Source organism: Podarcis liolepis, assembly GCF_965112155.1.
Source record: "Podarcis liolepis genome assembly, chromosome: 6".
Lineage (NCBI taxonomy): Eukaryota > Metazoa > Chordata > Lepidosauria > Squamata > Lacertidae > Podarcis > Podarcis liolepis.
In genome coordinates this window covers 96,854,935-96,874,992 of record NC_139559.1, presented here as the reverse complement: position 1 = coordinate 96,874,992, position 20,058 = coordinate 96,854,935, and the positions used below count along the sequence as shown (strand labels likewise).

Genomic DNA, 20,058 nt, shown 5'->3' with positions numbered 1-20,058 from the left:
AGGCATTGGCAATACTCACCCACACCAATTCTTGGCACCAAAAATGTATTCTGTGTGCTGAGTGTCCTCTTACCTACCCTATAGGAGAGGAGAGGTGGCTGGACTGCCTTCATTTTATACTGCTTTCTTTGACTGAGTTATAGAACTGATCATAGAATCATAGAGTTGGAAGAGACCACAAGGGCCATCGAGTCCAACCCCCTGCCAAGCAGGAAACACCATCAGAGAACTCCTGACATATGGTTGTCAAGCCTCTGCTTAAAGACCTCCAAAGTAGGAGACTCCACCACACTCCTTGGCAGCAAATTCCACTGTCAAACAGCTCTTACTGTCAGGAAATTCTTCCTAATGTTTAGGTGGAATCTTCTTTCTTGAAGTTTGGATCCATTGCTCCGTGTCCGCTTCTCTGGAGCAGCAGAAAACAACCTTTCTCCCTCCTCTATGTGACATCCTTTTCTATATTTGAACATGGCTATCATATCACCCCTTAACCTACTCTTCTCCAGGCTAAACATGCCCAGCTCCCTTAGCCGTTCCTCATAAGGCATCGTTTCCAGGCCTTTGACCATTTTGGTTGCCCTCCTCTGGACACGTTCCAGTTTGTCAGTGTCCTTCTTAAATTGTGGTGCCCAGAACTGGACACAGTACTCCAGGTGAGGTCTGACCAGAGCAGAATACAGTCGCACTATTACTTCCCTTGATCTAGATGCTATACTCCTATTGATGCAGCCCAGAATTGCATTGGCTTTTTTAGCTGCCGCGTCACACTGTTGGCTCATGTCAAGTTTGTGGTCAACCAAGACTCCTAGATCCTTTTCACATGTACTGCTATCAAGCCAGGTGTCCCCCATCTTGTATTTGTGCCTCTCATTTTTTTTGCCCAAGTGCAATACTTTACATTACTCCCTGTTAAAATTCATCTTGTTTGTTTTTGCCCAGTTCTCTAATCTGTCAAGGTCGTTTTGAAGTGTGATCCTGTCCTCTGGGGTGTTAGCCACCCCTCCCAGTTTGGTGTCATATGCAAATTTGATCAGGATGCCCTTGAGTCCATCATCCAAGTCGTTGATAAAGATGTTGAATAAGACCGGGCCCAAGACAGAACCCTGTGGCACCCTATTAGTCACTCTTCTCCAGGATGAAGAGGAACCGTTGATGAGCACCCTTTGGGTTCGGTCAGTCAGCCAGTTACAAATCCACTGAGTGGTAGCATAGTCAAGACCGCATTTTACCAGCTTCTTTACAAGAATATCATGGGGCACCTTGTCAAATGCCTTGCTGAAATCAAGGTAGGCTACATAAACTGCGTTCCCTTCATCTACCAGGCTTGTAATTCTGTCAAAAAACGAGATCAGGTTAGTCTGACATGACTTATTTTTCAGAAATCCATGCTGACTATTGGTGATCACAGCATTCCTTTCTAGGTGCTCACAGACTGTTTGCTTAATGATCTGCTCCAGAATCTTCCCTGGTATTGATGTCAGACTGACTGGGCGGTAATTATTTGGGTCCTCTCTTTCCCCCTTTTTGAAAATAGGGACAACATTTGCCCTCCTCCAGTCTGCCGGGACTTTACCTGTTCTCCAGGAATTCTCAAAGATGACTGCCAGTGGTTCTGAGATCACATCTGCCAGTTCTTTTAATACTCTTGGATGCAGTTCATCTGGCCCTGGAGACTTGAATACATCTAAACTAGCCAAGTATTCTTGTACTATCTCCTTAGTTATTCTGGGCTGTGTTTCCTTTGCTGAATCATTTGCTCCAAATTCTTCAGGTCGGGCATTGTTTTCTTTATCGGAGAAGACTGAGGCAAAGAAGGCATTGAGGAGTTCAGCCCTTTCTGTGTCCCCTGTTTGCATTTCACCATCTTCTCCTCTGAGTGACCCCACTGTTTCTTTGTTCTTCCTTTTGCTACAAACATACCCATAAAAGCCTTTTTTGTTGCTTTTAACCTCTCTAGCAAGCCTGAGTTCATTCTGTGCTTTAGCTTTTCTGACTTTGTGTCTACACGTGCTGGCTATTTGTTTCAATTCCTCTTTGGTGGTTTCCCCCCTTTTCCATTTTTGTACACATCCTTTTTTAATCTTAACTCAGTTAAAAGTTCTTTAGATAGCCACCCTGGCTTCTTTAGGCACCTTCCATGTTTCCGTCTCATTGGTATTGCCTGAAGTTGTGCTTTTACTATCTCCCTCTTAACAAACTCCCAGCCATCATGAACTCCCTTTCCTTTTAGTATTACTGTCCATGGGATCTCACCCAGCACTTCCCTAAGTTTTGTGAAGTCGGCTTTCTTAAAGTCAAGAAATTGAGTCCTAGTATGCGTGGCTGCTCCTTTCCGCTGTATAGTAAACTTCAGAAGAGCATGATCACTCGCGCCTAATGATCCTTCCACTTCTACCCCATTGACCAGGTCATCCACATTGGTTAGGACCAGATCTAAAATGGCTGTTCCTCTTGTTGCTTCTCCCACTTTCTGGACAATGAAGTTGTCTGCAAGGCCAGTGAGGAATCTGTTTGACCTTATACTCTTGGCTGAGTTTGACATCCAACAAATATCCGGGTAATTGAAGTCCCCCATTACTACTATCTCCCTTCCTTTTGCATGCTTGGCCATCTGTTCCAGGAAGGCATCATCTATGTCCTCCGTTTGGCTTGGGGATCTATAGTAAACTCCCACAATGAGGTCTCTGTTATTCTTCTCTCCCTTAATTTTGACCCAAATGCTCTCACTTTGGCTTTGAGGTTCTAAATCTTGGATCTCTTCACAGGTATACACATCCCTGACATATAACGCCACTCCTCCTCCTTTCTTGTCTGGTCTGTTTCTCTGAAATAGATTGTATCCCCCCATTATTACATTCCAATCGTGGGACTTATCCCACCAGGTTTCAGTGATGCCTATTATGTCATATTTAGTTTGCTGTACCAAGAGCTCAAGCTCATCTTGTTTATTTCCCATGCTTTGCGCATTAGTGTACAGACATTGAAGTCCATTAATCATTCCCCCGTGTCTCTTATTTAAGGATTTTTTCCTCCCACCACTAGGTCTGCGTGCTGTTTGCTCCATTTGGTCTATGACATTTGGATGATCATCTTCATCAATTGATAGACTCCTACCTTCAGGAGCACTGTCTCCCTCCCCCACATTAGTCAGTTTAAAGCCCTCCTGATGAGGTTTCTGAGATTTTTGGCAAAAACATTTCTCCCAACCGTTGTGAGGTGCAGCCCATCGCTTGCAGTCCATGATCTAAGAATCCAAACCGTTCCTGTTTACACCATTTGCGAAGCCAGCTGTTCACTTCCACTATTTTTCCCTCTCTTCCATAATATAACTGCACCTAACCCTGGACTCTCCCACTCAACCCAGTGCTGGGAGTGGGATAAGGATGCAACAGCAACTACCTGTAGTTTCCCTTAAGTGTCCTTGTTACCCTTCTCTATCAGGGGAGGAACGGAGAAGCAGAAGTATAAACTAAAGACAAAAGGTTCTGAATCCAAGGCTGGCCTGATAGGTCAGGGTGGCCTCAACCTCTGGAGAAGCAAGAAGATGTATCCTGCTATTCTGTTCCAGTGGAGGCACCATCCCAGTGTTGTCAAATACCCCTGGGGAGGCCCAGGAGAACACTTCAATTATACCAATAAAATGTGAAAGTAAATTTAAAGATGTATCATTTCTTCTTTAGAGAGCAGGAAGCTAGGATATAATAAAGACAATATGATATTTCTGTATGGAGATAACCTTTCATATGAAATAGATTATAATTTTCCATTTAAACAAATGCAATGAGACCAATGGCAGTCGTTTTACTGGAAGTAACTTCACAAAATAATGCATGCTTACCTGTATAATCCAGAGCTTACCTGTATAAGTTTCTCCACAAAATAATCCAGACCTTACCTGTATAAGTTTCTCCAACTGGTAAAATTTGCTGCGAAGATCTTCTAAGTTGTTTTTATAGAGGTCCCGCAGGCCATAGTCATACATTATCCTCACCAGCACACAGAAGGCTTGCTCTTCAGGCATCTGCATGGAAACCATTTAAATGAACAAAGCGGCCCTCATGTGAGCTCTGTAATGCTTTAGCCCTAGAATGTGTTGTACATAGAGGATTATATGCAAAGGGTGCAAAGCAAGCAAACAAAAGCATTTCTCTAAATATTGCATTTAGAAATTACTTTTGATTTTGTGAACAGCAAGTTCTATTATTCTATAAATTATGGGCCTTACAATACATGCACCTGCCATTTTAGTTATAGTACTAGTGATGTTGCTGAAGTGCAAGTTTTCCTAGCTGAGAAAATACAAATATATTTCAAGGTGAACTCCCTCAAACCTGAAAACAGTCTTCTAAACCTGTTCTATAAGCACAACGGGAGCCCTACCTGATAAAGTGTTTTTGTCCTAGTGACAGAGAATAAAGCTAACAAGCAAGTTAAGCATTTGTACAAGTTTAGCAATAGAGCAATACGCCCAAGGCAGTCAACTCTCCACCTTCTGATCTTACAAATTCCAGGTTCATAAGTAAACAAACTCAATAAATAACAATGACAGATATAAAGGCAGAAATCCAGAAGTGTGAGCGCTGTCCAGTGTGTTTCATGGAGGGTTACAGATCCATGTACTCAAAACTAACTTTCTCAGGAAAGGAGCATGAAGAACTGAAGCAAATAGTGGTGACAAGAGACAAAGTTATAGGTTTTATAGGCAAATTAAAATCTAAGCAATCATTGGGTCCTAACAATATGTACCTGAGAATTCTTGAAGAACTCAAATATGAAATTGCTGAAAACCTTACAAAAATATATAACTTGTCTCTCAGATCAGTTTCCATACCCAAGGACTGGAAAGTGGTAAATTTATCACCAATTTTTAAACGGGGATCCAGGGGGGAGAGCTAGCTTAGTATCTGCTCTGTGAAAACTGGTGGAAATAATTACTGGATATAGAATTATCAAGTATAAAAAAAAATATGTTTTGTTGAGGAACCAACATAGGATTTACCTTTGAACAACCTTTCACAAAAATCTTTTAGAGTTTTAGAGAGCATAAAGAGACGGATGAGCCAATACATAATGTGCCCCATAGCTTTCAGAGTTAGATACAACGTGCCAAAGACTCCCAAGTAAGTTTTGCAACCATGGGATGACAGGCCCTCTTGCGGATGAGAAAAAGGTTAAAGAGTAGGAAGCAGAGTGTAATAATAAATGGGCAATTCTCACAATGGAGGGGCATTTACAAATGTGGAATGAGTATTACGTAGCACCTGTAACAGTAGCAGTTCTGCAGATCAAAGCAGTCGAGTGGGCAAATATGGGAGTGGGAAATGGAGGAAGCTAGAGGCAGCTAAACAAAGAACAAAGTAGCCCTGTTCTAGTTTCATTCTGGACAAAAGGAAGCAGCAAGAAGAAAAGAGGATTAAGCAGGAAAGGGAATCTTACAAGTATTTGAGATATGGAAAGCAAAAATCTTTTAACTGCTTTTGCTCATTAAGCAAGAACATCATTTCCATGGTCTACTCACGTGCAGCAGCAGAACAGCAGCTAGAAAGGAATGACCCTGACAATAACCAATTTCTTCATCATACACTGAATATGCCTGTAATAAAAAGGCAAGTTTTATTACAATAGTGAATAATGTCAGTCCATGTTCACAATTCAGGTGATGGTACAGAGAGCAATGAGGTCTTTCCAGAATGGCCTGTTCTAGTGCTTTATTTAAAAAGGTGTAAACTTAAAACTTAGCCTGCAACGCTCCACTGCTATGACAGACTAGGGTTGGACACTGAAGTTGCAGGCAGTTGTCATGACTTGTCCGCAAAGTGTTAATATGTTAAACATTACATAAGCCAGCATCAATGGATTAGAGGCCCCTTCCCAGCTCTTGTCCATCCCTCAGATAAGGGAGTAGCTGACAGGCAGACAGCATCAGAAGCCTCTCCTTCCCCAACTAACTGAACCAAAATGAAGGCTTCAAAGTTTCAAAGCAGATAAACATGTATGAGCTCGTTCTTGCAGCAACTAACAATTAGCCCAGGAGTTATCTTGACTACCAATTTCACCATTTTGAACTACGCAGGCAGCTGTGAATCTGCCGCAGCAAAACTCTGCAGTCTTTTGGCACTGGTTTTTATCGGTCAGGGCATACTTAATCACTTGCATCGGATAAATTAAGATTCCTGCCCCAAAATATTATGCAGCTATAAATAAACTATAAATCTTATGGTATCTTATAGACGCTTGACTAATGAAGATACCTTATGCACCAGGTGAATTACTATTATCCCTAATAAATACTATTTCCATTTGAAGTAGGGAGCAGGGATCACAAAGTGTCATGGACTGACACCAAGGCAGAAAAAGTTCACTGAACAAATGAAAAGGAAGCAGCAATTAAGTACCGTATTTTTCGCACCATAGGGCGCACCGGACCATAGGGCGCACCCAGTTTTTTGGGGGGGAAATAAAGGAAAAAAAATTATTTCCCCCCCAGGCGCGGGGCTGGGACGGGAGAAGCTCGAGCTTCCCCCGACCCCAGCCCCCAAACAGGCAGCTCTCTGCAAGCCGCGGGAGCGCTCCCGCTGCTTGCGGAGAGGTCCGCGAAGCCTGGGCGCGCTGCTCTCAGCGCGCGCAGGCTTCGGCATGCTGGCAGCTCTCCGCAAGCAGCGGGAGCGGTCCCGCTGCTTGCGGACAGGTCCGCGAAGCCTGGAGAGCATGAGGGGTCGGTGCGCACCGACCCCTCTCACTCTCCAGGGTTCAGTGAAAGCCTGCATTCGCACCATAGGACGCACACACATTTCCCCTTCATTTTTGGAGGGGGAAAAGTGCGTCCTATGGTGCGAAAAATACGGTATATGTGTGGGCATGCAGATAAATCTGAAAGTACGATTCAGTGAATAAAAACAGACTACATGCACACAGAGGAGGAACTCAGGAAGGATGTCTAATGAGTTGGTTAACAGGGAAGATTTTGGATGCAAAGTCTGCAACAGGTAAAGTGGTAAAGGGTGAAGGCAGCCTACACTTTGGGAGATACTGCAAACATGTAATTCCTTCCTCTCAAATCCTTTTTAAAACAAAATTATGGTACTACTATTCATGATTTTGCTTGGATAAAGTTTAAAGTTAGGGGACGCGGTTTGCATTGTGGTCTAAAACCACTGAGCCTCTTGGGCTTGCCAATCAGAAGGTTGGCAGTTCGAATCCCCACAACGGGGTGAGCTCCCGTTGTTCAGTCCCAGCTCCTGCCAACCTAGCAGTTCGAAAGCATCTCAAAGTGCAAGTAGATAAATCTGGTGGGAAGGTAAACGGCATTTCTGTGCGCTGTTCTGGTGTCGGTGTTCTGTTGCGCCAGAAGCTGCTTAGTCATGCTAGCCACATGAACCGGAGAAATTGTCTGCAGAGCAGACAAACGCTGGCTCCCTCAGCCTGTAAAGCGAGATGAGCGCCACAACCCCAGAGTCATCTGCGACCTTTTTAAAGTTTTGATAAGCCGAAGTACCATATTTACTCAAGTCTAATGCACCATCAAATCTAAAGTGCACATCAATTTTCAGAACCTTGAAACAAAAAATATTATTTGCTGGCGAATGTAAAGGTGCCATCGGATCTGTGAGGGTTTGATTAGCTGCTTGTGCGTGAAAACGTGCTCCCTCAGAGTTTGTGCGACCCCACAAACCTCCGTGTGTGACGGAGCTCCTCAGACATGTCTGCTCTAGTCACTAGTAGAGTCCGACAGTGGCTGTCTGCGGAAGCGTTTCCAGCAAAGAAGTTCCTTAACGGAAACGCGTCTCCTGGACTCACGGCGTGACAGTTTCCTGCGAGGTGTGGGTCTCCCTATGGGAGACTCCGATACCTCCCCACTGTTCTCGCTGGAAGCCTCCCTGAGCCCTCCCTCCTGCTCGCATTCCCTCAGAGACCCACTCCTCCCCCTGCTGGTCCCTGCTTCAGCAGTTGAGTCTCTTTCATCCTGCCTGAGTCCCTCCACCACCTGATGCTCTGATGGCAGTTCCCTGACATCCACCTCCCCTCCAGGGCCCCCCTCACCCCCTCCCAATTCCTCCCCCCTGGGAGGTGAAGGGCTAAAACCCCGAAACGAATCTTCCTCATCTTCTGACGTCTCGAACAATTCTCTCCATCGATCGTCGTCCTGGCCAGCTGAATCCTCCTCCTCTTCAGAATCTGGGAACCCCTCCAACTCCTCTTCCTCGTCGGTGGTGGCAAAGTATTCCCTTCGGAACCTCGCTACAGGCTGAGGTTTACGTGGGAACCTCTGATGAAAAGTCTCTATTAAAACCTCGTCATTGACATCCTCTGCCCTAACCCAGGTGTTTTCCGACTCCGGTTCCCCTTCCCACATTACCAAATACTCTACTTGATCTCCCTTCCACCTGGAATCGAGGATCTCCGCTACATGGTAGCTGTGTTCCTTCTCCTCCATTGCTGGTCCCCTAGTGACCCTCCCCTCACTGTCTCCTCTATACGGTGACAGCAACGACCTGTGAAAAACTGGGTGCAGCTTCATGTGGTTCGGTAACCGGAGCCTGAAAGCCACTGGATTGACCTGCTGTATGACTTCAAACGGACCCAGCCTTTTGGGTCTTAATTTCTTACAACCTCCTTTGAATGGCAACCCTTGGGTTGACAGCCACACCTGGTCCCCCACCCTGATGCTTTCACCTTCCCTTCTGTTTTTGTCTGCCTGCCTCTTATATTCCTCCTTAGCCCTGTTTAAATTGAGTTGGAGCTGGCGATGGATCGCTTCCATTTCTTCCACGAACTGTTCTGCAGCTGGAACGCTCCAGTTCTCCCCCTCCCCCCCTGGGAAGGCTCTGGGATGGCACCCGTGATTAGCCAAAAAGGGGCTCATCCCCGTGGACACGTTCTCTGCATTGTTGTAGGCAAATTCTGCCAACGCCAACTTCTCCACCCAATCATTCTCTCTGTCATTAACATAACACCTCAAATATTGTTGGAGAACCCCATTTGCTCTTTCCGCCTGCCCGTTGGTTTCAGGATGACGGGCCGTCGAGAAATTAACCTCTACATGCAGTAAGCTCATGAGCTTCCTCCAGAACCTGGAAGTAAATTGTTTCCCTCGGTCTGAAACCACCCTCAAGGGGGCGCCATGCAACCTAAACACATTCTCTACAAACAATTTGGCGGTTTCTTCTGCTGTAACCGCATGTGAGCAGGCTATGAAGTGGGCCATTTTAGTTAACAGGTCTACTACAACCATGATGGCTGTTTTCCCTCTAGACCTTGGCAGATCAGTCATGAAATCTATTGCCACTGCTTCCCACGGTCTCTCAGGTGTGGGCAGTGGTTCTAATAAACCAGCCGGCGCCTGCCTCTCCCCCTTGGCTCTTTGGCATTGTTCACACCCTCTCACATACTCCCGCACATCTTCCCTGACCTTGGGCCACCAAAATTCCCTGGTAACCAGCCACATGGTTTTGTGTTGCCCAAAGTGCCCTGCTGTGGGGCTATCGTGCAGCTGCTTGAGTACCTTCTCCCTCAATTCCCCTTCAGGTATATATAACGCTCCCTTATAATACAATGCCCCATTTCTCTCCTCAAAACCACCGGATTTGTCTTCCTCCCCTCTGAGATCCCTGAGTTTCCCCTGGGCGTATGCATCCTGCACCGTACCCTCTACCAATTCCCTTTGCCCCACCAAAGTCGCCCCACACACCCAGCGGTCCTCTGGAATGATATGGGTTTCTTCGGGTGCTCCCTCCCCCTCCAAATATTCAGGTTTGCGTGAGAGAGCGTCCGCCCTAACATTCTCTGGGCCTGGCACATAACAAATCTCAAAGTTAAATTTGGAGAACTCTTGGGCCCATCTCAACTGCCTTTGGTTGAGCACTCGCGCCGTTCTCCAGTACTCTAGATTTTTATGGTCCGTGCACACTTGCACTTTATGTTGTGCACCAACTAGCAGATGCCTCCATCTCCGGAACGCCTCATGAATGGCATAACGAGGTATTCAAACGCCCCCAAAGGGGTAAACATGGTGGTTTTCCATTCATCCCCTTTCCTTATGCGTATCAGGTTGTACGCCCCCCTTAGATCCAGCTTTGTGAAAATCTTTCCCTTCCTCACCCTGGTCAAAATATCATCAATTCTGGGCATAGGGAACGCCACCGGTTCAGTCACTGCATTCAGCCGCCTAAAATCACATACAAGTCTCGGCTTGTCCGCATTTTTTTTGTCCACAAAGAACACTGGGCTCCCCCCTGCTGCTTTGGACTCTCTGATGAAGCCTCTCTTCAGGTTCTTGTCAATGAACCCTCGCAACTCCTGCATTTCCCTGTCTGACATGGCATACAACTTGCCCACGGGAAGCTGTGCTCCTGGGAGTAAATTGATCTGACAATCAAAGGGTCTATGAGGTGGTAGTTGGTCAGCTTCCTTCTCGCTGAACACGTCGCTGAGATCTGCATACTGTGGTGGTACCTTCACCTTCCCCATTACTTCAGTCCCTGCTAGGGTGGCTTGGGCCCCTGCTGAACCCTTCTCCCCTTTGCAGTGTTCTAGGCAATGTGCTGAACCAAAGGACACCACTCTTTGATGCCAGCCAACCAGCGGATCATGTAGAGCTAGCCAGCTCATTCCCAAAATAATGGGAGCGCCTCCCAGGGTGGCCACATTAAACGCTATCAGTTCTGTGTGCCTTGCCACCCTCATTATCATTGGGACAGTCTGCAAGCGGACTCCTCCTCCCAACAACTCCCTGCCATCAATCGTGGTCACCTGCAGGGGGTTGCTTAAAGGGATGGTCTGTATCTGGTGTTCAGCAGCAAACTCCTTGCTCATAAAATTGCAGGAGCTGCCTGAGTCCAATAGCGCCTTTATTTTTAGGGGGTGCCCATTCTGCAGCTCTAGCGACACTTCAATCACTAGAGCAGGTCGAGGAGCTTCTGGCACGGGCACTTTCACTGCTCTTTGGCCTGGCTGCAGTGCCCCAATTGTGGCAACCAGGCGTTGGCTTTTACCTGCTCCGCTCCCCCTTCTTCTCCCCCCTCAACAGCTCCCACCATCCCTTGCCATTCCTTCCTCTGGGGGCAGACTCTGGCAAAGTGGCCTGGCTGTTGGCAGAGATAGCATTTCCGGGGGCCCTTTCCCTCCTTCTTAGCTCCCTCGCTGGTTTTTGAAAATGCGCGCGCGCGCGCTGTTCCGATTTCCATCGGCTCTGCCGGCGGGAAAGCTGGCTCAGGAATGTCTGGAATGCGGAACTCCTTCCAACGTTCCCCTCTCCCTTCCCGCCTCTCCAAGGCTCTTGCCTCCTGCCGCGCTCCTATGGTCAGCGCAGATTTGGTCAGCTGATCCATAGACTCCGCCCTGGGGCTCCGTGCCAGCTCGTCTTTCACCCCCGAAGAAAGACCTTCTTCAAATAGCATTTGAACGGGTGCCGCCGATAAATCCCAACTCAGTCTGTGAATCAGCATGGTAAACTCAGTCCAATATTCACGGACAGATTGACTTCCCTGCTTACAAGCCATTAGCTGTCTGCGCACCACCCCTTCCTCAATATCGCTGGAAAACATGATATCCATTGCACGAAAGAACTTCATTGTGTCCTTTAGTATGTCATTGTGCGTTGCCATTAGGGGTCGAACCCAGTCTCTAGCCCCTTTCTCAAGATGCCCAATTACAAAAGCAACTCGCGATTCCTCATCAGGGAACTCATCGAACTGCACATTAAGGGCATATTGCATCTCTGTCCTAAAAGCATGGTAGTCCTTGGGGTCCCCCCCAAATTTCTGCACCAATCCTGGTACCTTTCTGGGGAATTGCGTGGCTCTCCCCTTCTTGTCTGCATCCTGAGCCCTTCTCTCCTCCAACCTCGCCGTCTGCAGGGCCAGTTGAACCTCCAACGCTCGGTATCTATCTTCCAAGCTTGGACCAGCTCCAGCCCCTGCTCCTCCGGTTCCGGTTGGTTCGCTCATGATGCCTTCTCTTGCACAGGCAGCGTACAAAGACTGTCGGACTGCTGTGAGGGTTTGATTAGCTGCTTGTGCGTGAAAACGTGCTCCCTCAGAGTTTGTGCGACCCCACAAACCTCCGTGTGTGACGGAGCTCCTCAGACATGTCTGCTCTAGTCACTAGTAGAGTCCGACAGTGGCTGTCTGCGGAAGCGTTTCCAGCAAAGAAGTTCCTTAACGGAAACGCGTCTCCTGGACTCACGGCGTGACAGTTTCCTGCGAGGTGTGGGTCTCCCTATGGGAGACTCCGATACCTCCCCACTGTTCTCGCTGGAAGCCTCCCTGAGCCCTCCCTCCTGCTCGCATTCCCTCAGAGACCCACTCCTCCCCCTGCTGGTCCCTGCTTCAGCAGTTGAGTCTCTTTCATCCTGCCTGAGTCCCTCCACCACCTGATGCTCTGATGGCAGTTCCCTGACAGGATCGAATGTGCAATTAATTTTTGCAACATAATTTGGTCAAAAAAGGTGAGCATTATATTGAAGTAAAGATGGTTGTATTTTTCCAGGTGCAAAATTCATTGCCAAACATAAAGAGACATTAAAAAACTGCTTTATTTCCTTAAAGAAATCTGGGACTAATGAATTAAAGCAATCTGAACACTATAGTGCTGTGATATTTCTTCTGCTTGCATTGATTGCCCAAGGACTTCATCTATGTTTGAAATAAATAATATCCTTTTACTAAAACATGATGAGAACAGGGAGCCCAAGATAGGAGTGTCCTTAAACAATTGTTCCTTTTTTCCCACATCACATCACATAATCCTCTTGTGTCTGAATAGGCTATTACTACTGTTCATAATTTTGCATTGATGGTAGCTTCATCCATTGTTACAACCCCACATGGACAAAGAGTTTTAAATTTCCCAATAAGGTAATAATAACAAATAATTTTACCATTCACTCCTACCAAGCATCCAGATAAGACAGGAAATAATTACTTTTAAAGTTCATGTGATATTTGTGATCAAAACCATTTGGATCTCTGAAACAATCTCTGATAAGAAAAGCTTATATTTTTCCTTGAAATGACAGAATTCTTCTCTGATCAAAAATACTACATTCATTACCACATTTCTTCTGACAAGCCCTAAAATGATTCTAACTGGCAGAATTGACAAGAAAGTTAAAAAAAAAGAGCGAATACATGTGGTCTTTGAATGAATGCTTTGTACAAGTACAACAATAGGTACTAGTATTTAAATATATAAAGGTGAAAATTCTCTCCCCTTCATCTTCTCCATACAAAGACAGCAGTGTTTCTTCAAATGGAAAGACAGACAATGGATGCAGAAATTTCCTTTGCTAAATAAAGGATGCCACCTTCTGTGCTACTGTTTTCCATGTGGCATCAGAATGAACTTGGTTTCAAGGCAACACAGGCAAGGCTAAACCATATAATTTTGCAAAGACACCTAGGTGGTAAGAAGAGAAGACTATATAATGGTTTGTGCCTTGCCTGATAATACATGGCAGATGTGTCATCTGCCAGCAAGCAAGATTTTTAATGCCAGGAAGCCATGGGAGTGTTCTTGTCAGTGTTCCAAATTCAAAGTAGGAGCAACCTTGTTTTGTTTGGACCCTTCTATACAGAACCTAAACTTGAAGTGAGCACCAGAATTTGACATCTTTGCAGACTAGAACACAAAATGTTTAAATTGTATAATAGTTATGAGCATGGGACCTGACTAGAGACTACAAAAGCGCGCATATATATATATATATATATATATATATATATATATATATATGCTTTCGTAGATTTTCACGGGTACAGGAATGCAGGTTTTGGTGTCTTCGGGTGTCTTCCCGTGTAAGAGTTGGGGTGTCTAGGCGACGTTTCGACGAGGTCTCACTCGTCATCTTCAGGCTGGTGCTTTCGGCTTCTTGTTACTGGAACAGAGCAGGATCTCAGTGTTTGAGTTCCTATAAATACTGTTGAGGGGGTGTGGTGTATAGCCTCCAACGTTCTGGGCAGAGAGGAAGTTCCCAGGTTAGTGTGCCTTTTCTTCTTTTGTTCCTTAATTCACAAGCGTGACGACACGTCCCGCCTGCCAGACATCTGGAAATTAGAACCAGAGGCACACAGAACGCCATCACCAATCAACCACACCAGACCCAAACCCAGACCCTCTCCACAGATAAATTACAGACACCATCCAGTAGCCAAACCATAGTGGCACCTCCGGATGCTGCACCCCCCTGCAATCCCTACACAGATCTGGCTGGCACAGGGCACAAAACCACAGCTCGCCCCTATACACGAAGCCAAGCCAGAGCACAACTAAGTGCAGTACAGCCATCTTCTCAGAAAAACTCTTCACAAGCTCAAGAGGTCAAGACACGAAAGCTTTAGCAACTAATCCACACCTAATGACCCACCTAAGTGGTACTCAGAATATCACTCAAGAAATCACTCAAGATATCCCTCAAGTAATTAAGGAACAAAAGAAGAAAAGGCACACTAACCTGGGAACTTCCTCTCTGCCCAGAACGTTGGAGGCTATACACCACACCCCCTCAACAGTATTTATAGGAACTCAAACACTGAGATCCTGCTCTGTTCCAGTAACAAGAAGCCGAAAGCACCAGCCTGAAGATGACGAGTGAGACCTCGTCGAAACGTCGCCTAGACACCCCAACTCTTACACGGGAAGACACCCGAAGACACCAAAACCTGCATATATATATATATATATATATATATATATATATATATATATATATATATATAGTTAAAATCAAGAAGGTTCTACCCATTGTTTATCAGAGAAAAGATGACATGAATTCTGAATCAGTATCGCACTGGTTAGTTAAGAAGATAATTATTAATTCAGTATTAATTCAAATCATATGAACACATGTCTATTGTTCAAAAATCTAAGAGCAGATTGTGGAAATCCACAATAATTATCTACAGTATAGTGGGCGGTATTTAACTACTTTTTACTCAGAAATACCTATTACAATTAATGGACTCACCTTATGACTAAGATAGGTCCATTAATTTTAACAGATCTATTCTGAAATTAATGAACTCATTTCAGTGGGTCTACCCTGAGTAAAATGTAGTTATCATCCATCATGTCCAACAACACACCCTGAGCAGACGTAACTGAGATTTTTGCAGTCAACCATCCTCCTTCTAACTTGATAACTAGGGTGCAAGGTAGGAACATAAGATGAGCCCGCAGGATCAGGCTGCCATGAAGTAGTGATCCTGTCAGTGGCGTAGCTAAGGCTTTTGCTGCTCGGGGCAGTGGCTGTGTTTGCCGTCCCTCTCGCTGTTCCTCATGCAGGAGTCCTGTCAATTTGCCACGGTCCTCCCCTCCCCTCCACCTGTCCTTCCTTTCTCTCCCCCCAACCCCGCTTCCCAAGGGGTGGGAAGGAACTCAGTTCCTGTCACCTCAGACTCCACCTCTTCTTTGCTTTACTTAAGGCCTCATCATGTTCTTTGTTTCTCTTGCTTCAACCACAGACAGATGGATTTAGGCCGTTGGGCCTTTTCGCAGCCCAACTAAATCCTACTTAGGGCAGACCCTTTGAAATCAATGTTTGGATTTTTAATTCATTTCAGTGAGTCTACTCTAAGTAGGCTAGCACCCAAGGCAACTGTGTATGTTTGTGTGTGAGAGAGAGGGGGGGGAGGGAGGGAGATATGTAAATTTACATAGCAGGAGGAGGGCAAACGAGTGCTGAGAGTGAATGTCAAAAGGATGGGACAGCTGCATACTCCTGCACTCCAGAGGGCTGGACTAGATGATCCTCAGCAGGGTCTCTTCCAACTCTACAATACCATAATTCTAGGGGAAAGGAGCCAAAAGGGCAAAATCGCTTCCCAAAGGTGTCTTTCCACGTGAGAAAGGATTTAAAGCAAGGCAGGAAACAGTTAAGCAGGGAGATGTGGAAAGGTCGGAGGGGGAACGCGCACACACACACACAGAGAGAGAGAGAGAGAGAGATGAGAGTTTAGAGAGACAGACAGACAGACAGACAGACAGACAGAGAAGGAGGAAAGAGTTGCCCTGTTAATTAGTTCGCAATTTCAAAAACACAGCCCATTACTCAAGAAAAGAAACCCATGAATACCTGAGTGTAGGTGCTTAAGAGATACAGAGTGCATGGCAGCGAAGAGAGAAGCGGCTCCGTGCAGCTCCCTAGTGCTGGTGGGACGGCTCACTTTTCCCTCTCGCCTGCCTCTGCCTCCCGGCGGTGGCTTTAAGGGCGATGCCTGAGTCTGAATAGGTTCAGGGGGCAGCAGCACAGGCACACGCTCCCCCATCAACAGAGGGGGGGGAACCCCGTGGCACCGCCAGTGCAATTCTTGCATATTTCCTCTGACCTTAGAGGCAGAGCATAGCTATGCTGACTCCTTATCCAAACGCTCTCCACTACACAGCGTCGAGTTCAGCCGAGTTTCACTGCATTTGTTGACTGAACACCCCCCTCAGTGATGACACCCGGGGCAGCCGGCACCCACCACTCTTCCCTCCCTACGCCACTGGATCCTGTGAGCAAGTATTGCTGGGGTGGGGCCCCTCAGGCTGGTGGTAACAACTAGTCCCCAAAGTGGGAGAATGTGACGGGGCTGGCTGATTGCCAGCATCCCCCAGCCCCTATAAATCTTTGAGTTAACCTGCCAGGAGGGAGAGAGAACATGCTGTGTATTAGACTTGCTCCTTGATGTTCTGTAGCTGGTGCCAGAGAAGGAGCCAATGAAGCTTGGTAACCAGTTTGGTGCCTGCGTGTGATGGATTAGTAGCTTGAAGGAAGGACTCGGGAAAGCCACCCCCTCCTTGACACAGGCCAATGGCCCAGCATCCTGTTCTCACAGTGGCCAGCCAGATGCACAGGGAAGCATTTATTCAAATGTAATCTAATTGGAGATTTTTGTTTGACACTGTTAGGCCTAGCCCTGACCTAGTACAAGACACAGAGTACTCAGAGGATGACTCAGACACCCCACAGGCTGAGGAGCTTGAGGAGTACAGGAACCAATTATGAGGACCCCCCCCCCGAAGGGCCACCCTTGGAGCTGCCTGTGGACCCACCCTCCAGTGCTCAACAACACCGGCACCAAAATATCCAGGACAAAAATGACAACATAACATGTGTCCTTGGATATCTTTTAATATCTTTATGCGCCCCCTTGCCCAGATTGTCTGAAACTTTGGGCTGGGCTGTCATCAATATGCAGATGACACCTAGCTTTATCTGTTGATGGACGGCCATCCTGACTCGGCCCCGGACACACTGACCAGATGCTTGGAAGCTGTGGCTGGATGGCTGCGTGGGAGCCGGTTGAAGTTAAATCCTTCAAAGACAGAGGTCCTCTGGCTGGGTCAGGACAACATGGGGTTGGGGGGCCAACTCCCATCTCTTGCGGGGGCTCAATTAGTGCCAGTGCACTCTGGGTGTAACCTTCAACGCCTCCCTCTCTATAGAGGCGAAGGTTGCAGCTACAGCAAAGGCGGCATTTTTCCATCTCTGCCGTATTAAGCAGTTGGTTCCTTACCTTTCTCGCCCTGATCTGGCCACAGTGATCCATGAGATGGTCACTTCCAGGCTTGATGACTGTAATTCGCTCTACGCAGGGCTGCCCTTGAGGCTGACCCAGAAACTCCAGTGGGTGCAGAATGCTGCGGCGAGACTCCTTACGGGGTCCTCGCCGCAGGATCACATTCATCCAGTGCTTTACCAGCTGCACTGGCTCCCGGTGGAGTACAAACAGGGTCAGGTTTAAGGTGCTGGTTTTGACCTTTAAAGCCCTATGTGGCCTAGGACCCTCGTACCTACGGATCCACCTCTCCTGATATGCCCCGCGGAGGACCTTAAGGTCCATAAATAACAACACTTTGGAAGTCCCGAGCCCCAAGGAGGTTAGATTGGCCTCAACCAGGGCCAGGGCCTTTTCAGCTCTGGCCCCGGCCTGGTGGAACGCCCTACCGCAGGGACCCTCTCAACTCTAACTGGAGATGCTGGGGATCAAATCTGGAACCTTCTGCAAGCAAAGCAAGTGCTCTGCCATTGAGCTATGATCCTCCCCCACCTGCTTTAGTGTTGAGGGTCCCACAGAACTTTGCATCTGCCTAATCCAGACATTTAGGAGACATTGTGGAAGTGCTGCTAAAGGCAGCCAATTAACCAAGTTGAGACTGACAAAGCTAAAAAGAATTCCAACAGATACTGCCCGGCAGGCACAACTGCAGCAGGTTGAGGTTAGGTCCCATTTTCCAAGGAAGACAGCTTTGCAGTCACATATTGGCACAGGAAATAACCACATGGTAGGCCCTGCAGCAGCTCATTATGTAACTTAGCCCCCTATATGAATGAGCAGCAGCTTTCTAGCAGACATGTAACAATGAAATAATTTCCAATTATAACTTCAATTTAAAATGCACACTTTCCTTTCAAAGCCACCCAGCCTCTTGAAACAGGGCTGCTTAAGGCTGATATGAAACATTCTGCATTTAGAAGAATATCAATGCAGAGCAGGACAGAGGGCAGGTGTACACTTGGCAATCCCAACTGGGATCCTAACCCTTATCAATATATGTGAAAAGTGCAATCAATGCATCGGAGTGAATTTTGTAGGTCACTAGATTTCTAAAGCTGTGCAGATGACAATACCTATATAAACCAAAAGCCAAATACTGCATCAGTAGTAGCTTGAGCATGTGTTTTCAAAGACAAATGTTTAACAGCTACATTAAGTGTACAGGTACAAGGCCCAATACATTTGCTCAACTCATAGCAGAGGAGCAGCCCAGCAAAGAACTGGAGTGCAAAAAAGGGGGAAGAGGTATACATTGCAACTAAGGGTAGAGTAAGTGCCTCATTCAATGGCTTTTCAATCTTACACCCTGCTTTCAAAATGTATTTAAAACTCTTTGTTGCAAAATAGAGAAGATCTGTTTTGTTTTTGTTCTTTTGACAGAGTATTAACCTGGGCAAGCTGGTATATGGAGTCTACCAAAACATATTAAATTCTACTCATTAAAATCACAGCAGTTGTTTCTCTGATAAACACAACTTGCTTTAACTTGAAAATGTGAAACAACAACATCCCTCAAATTAAATTGTGCATTGCTGTCACAGCAATCCAAGAGACTTTTACCAATTATTTTGATTCCCTGTAGTAAAACACCTTTGAATATACATGCAAGCAAAAAGTAGGTCACCAGTATTATTCCACAATGTATCAAATCCTAGAAAATTAATCTGTTTATATGATGGGGAAAGGAAATGCTTGAAAAAAATAGTTATTACCAAAAATCTGACTTCGCCAGTTCCCTTCTAGGAAGCCCTTTGCAATTGTTATTTTCTCAGTAACTACCTTAAATCTTTCATGTTCTATTTCTAGGCACATGTAAGAGGACATCCCATCTTTATAAATGAAAAAGATCATCCACAGAAGTTGAGGCTATACCAAAAATTTGTCACGATAATAAAATGGTTTCTCATACACACAAGTCCTCAAAGTCCAGCATTTGAGACAAAAAATACAGGTGATTCCCCACTTACGAGGGGTTTACGTTCTGGCCTTTGTGTGCATAAGTGAAATGTGTAAGTGGGAAACTTCATTTTTTAAGTAGCTTTATTTTCCATTTCCACCCCCTTCCTGCACTTTCATTTGGAAGGGTAGGAGTGAACAAGGGCCATCTATAGGGCAGCAGAGACCCCCTTCCTACTGCCCCTCGCCTTCAGTCTAAGCCAAGGTGTTGAGTCCACTGCAAGGAACAGCTTCCCGCCCATCAGCTGTTGAGCAGGGTAGCATAACAGCAGAGAGAGCTCCTGCACACCATTTGGGGGGTCAGCGTCGGAAACCTTTTTCACTATCGGCTTTAGAAGTATAATGATTTTTCTCCCCAGAAGAGGATTATGAAGTTATGTGACCCCAGAGAAGCTGGGAAAATTGCACAGATGAGACCTGCTGCAAAGCAGCTTTCCTGCCTCTCAGCTGATGAGCACAGTAGTGCAGCAGCAGCAGCAGGGGGCCCCACACACCTTTTTCAAGCCAGCACCAGAGCCCTGCTCCTTCATAATCCACAGAAAAATTCTTCCGGGCTCCGGGGAGG

The 20,058-nt window shown here is 46.3% G+C and overlaps 2 protein-coding genes across 5 annotated transcripts in view; both read right to left on the bottom strand.

Annotated features, from left to right (window-relative positions):
• The window catches only part of DARS2 (aspartyl-tRNA synthetase 2, mitochondrial), a 1,012,941-nt gene that overhangs the window by 751,681 nt on the left and 241,202 nt on the right, over window positions 1–20,058 (bottom strand). The gene's annotated exons all lie outside the window — the stretch shown is intronic.
• Window positions 1–20,058, bottom strand: part of RABGAP1L (RAB GTPase activating protein 1 like) — a 151,877-nt gene that overhangs the window by 66,053 nt on the left and 65,766 nt on the right. For 3 of the 4 annotated variants that reach the window (XM_083507093.1, XM_083507094.1, XM_083507095.1), the window contains exons 16-17: window positions 5,519–5,593; window positions 3,896–4,021 (exon numbers count right to left, since the gene is read on the bottom strand). In XM_083507093.1, coding sequence (XP_083363219.1) covers window positions 3,896–4,021; window positions 5,519–5,593 — 201 coding nt within the window. Of the gene's footprint in view, window positions 1–3,858; window positions 3,870–3,895; window positions 4,022–5,518; window positions 5,594–20,058 lie in introns of those variants that run through there. The other variant, XM_083507097.1, reaches the window with a different exon arrangement.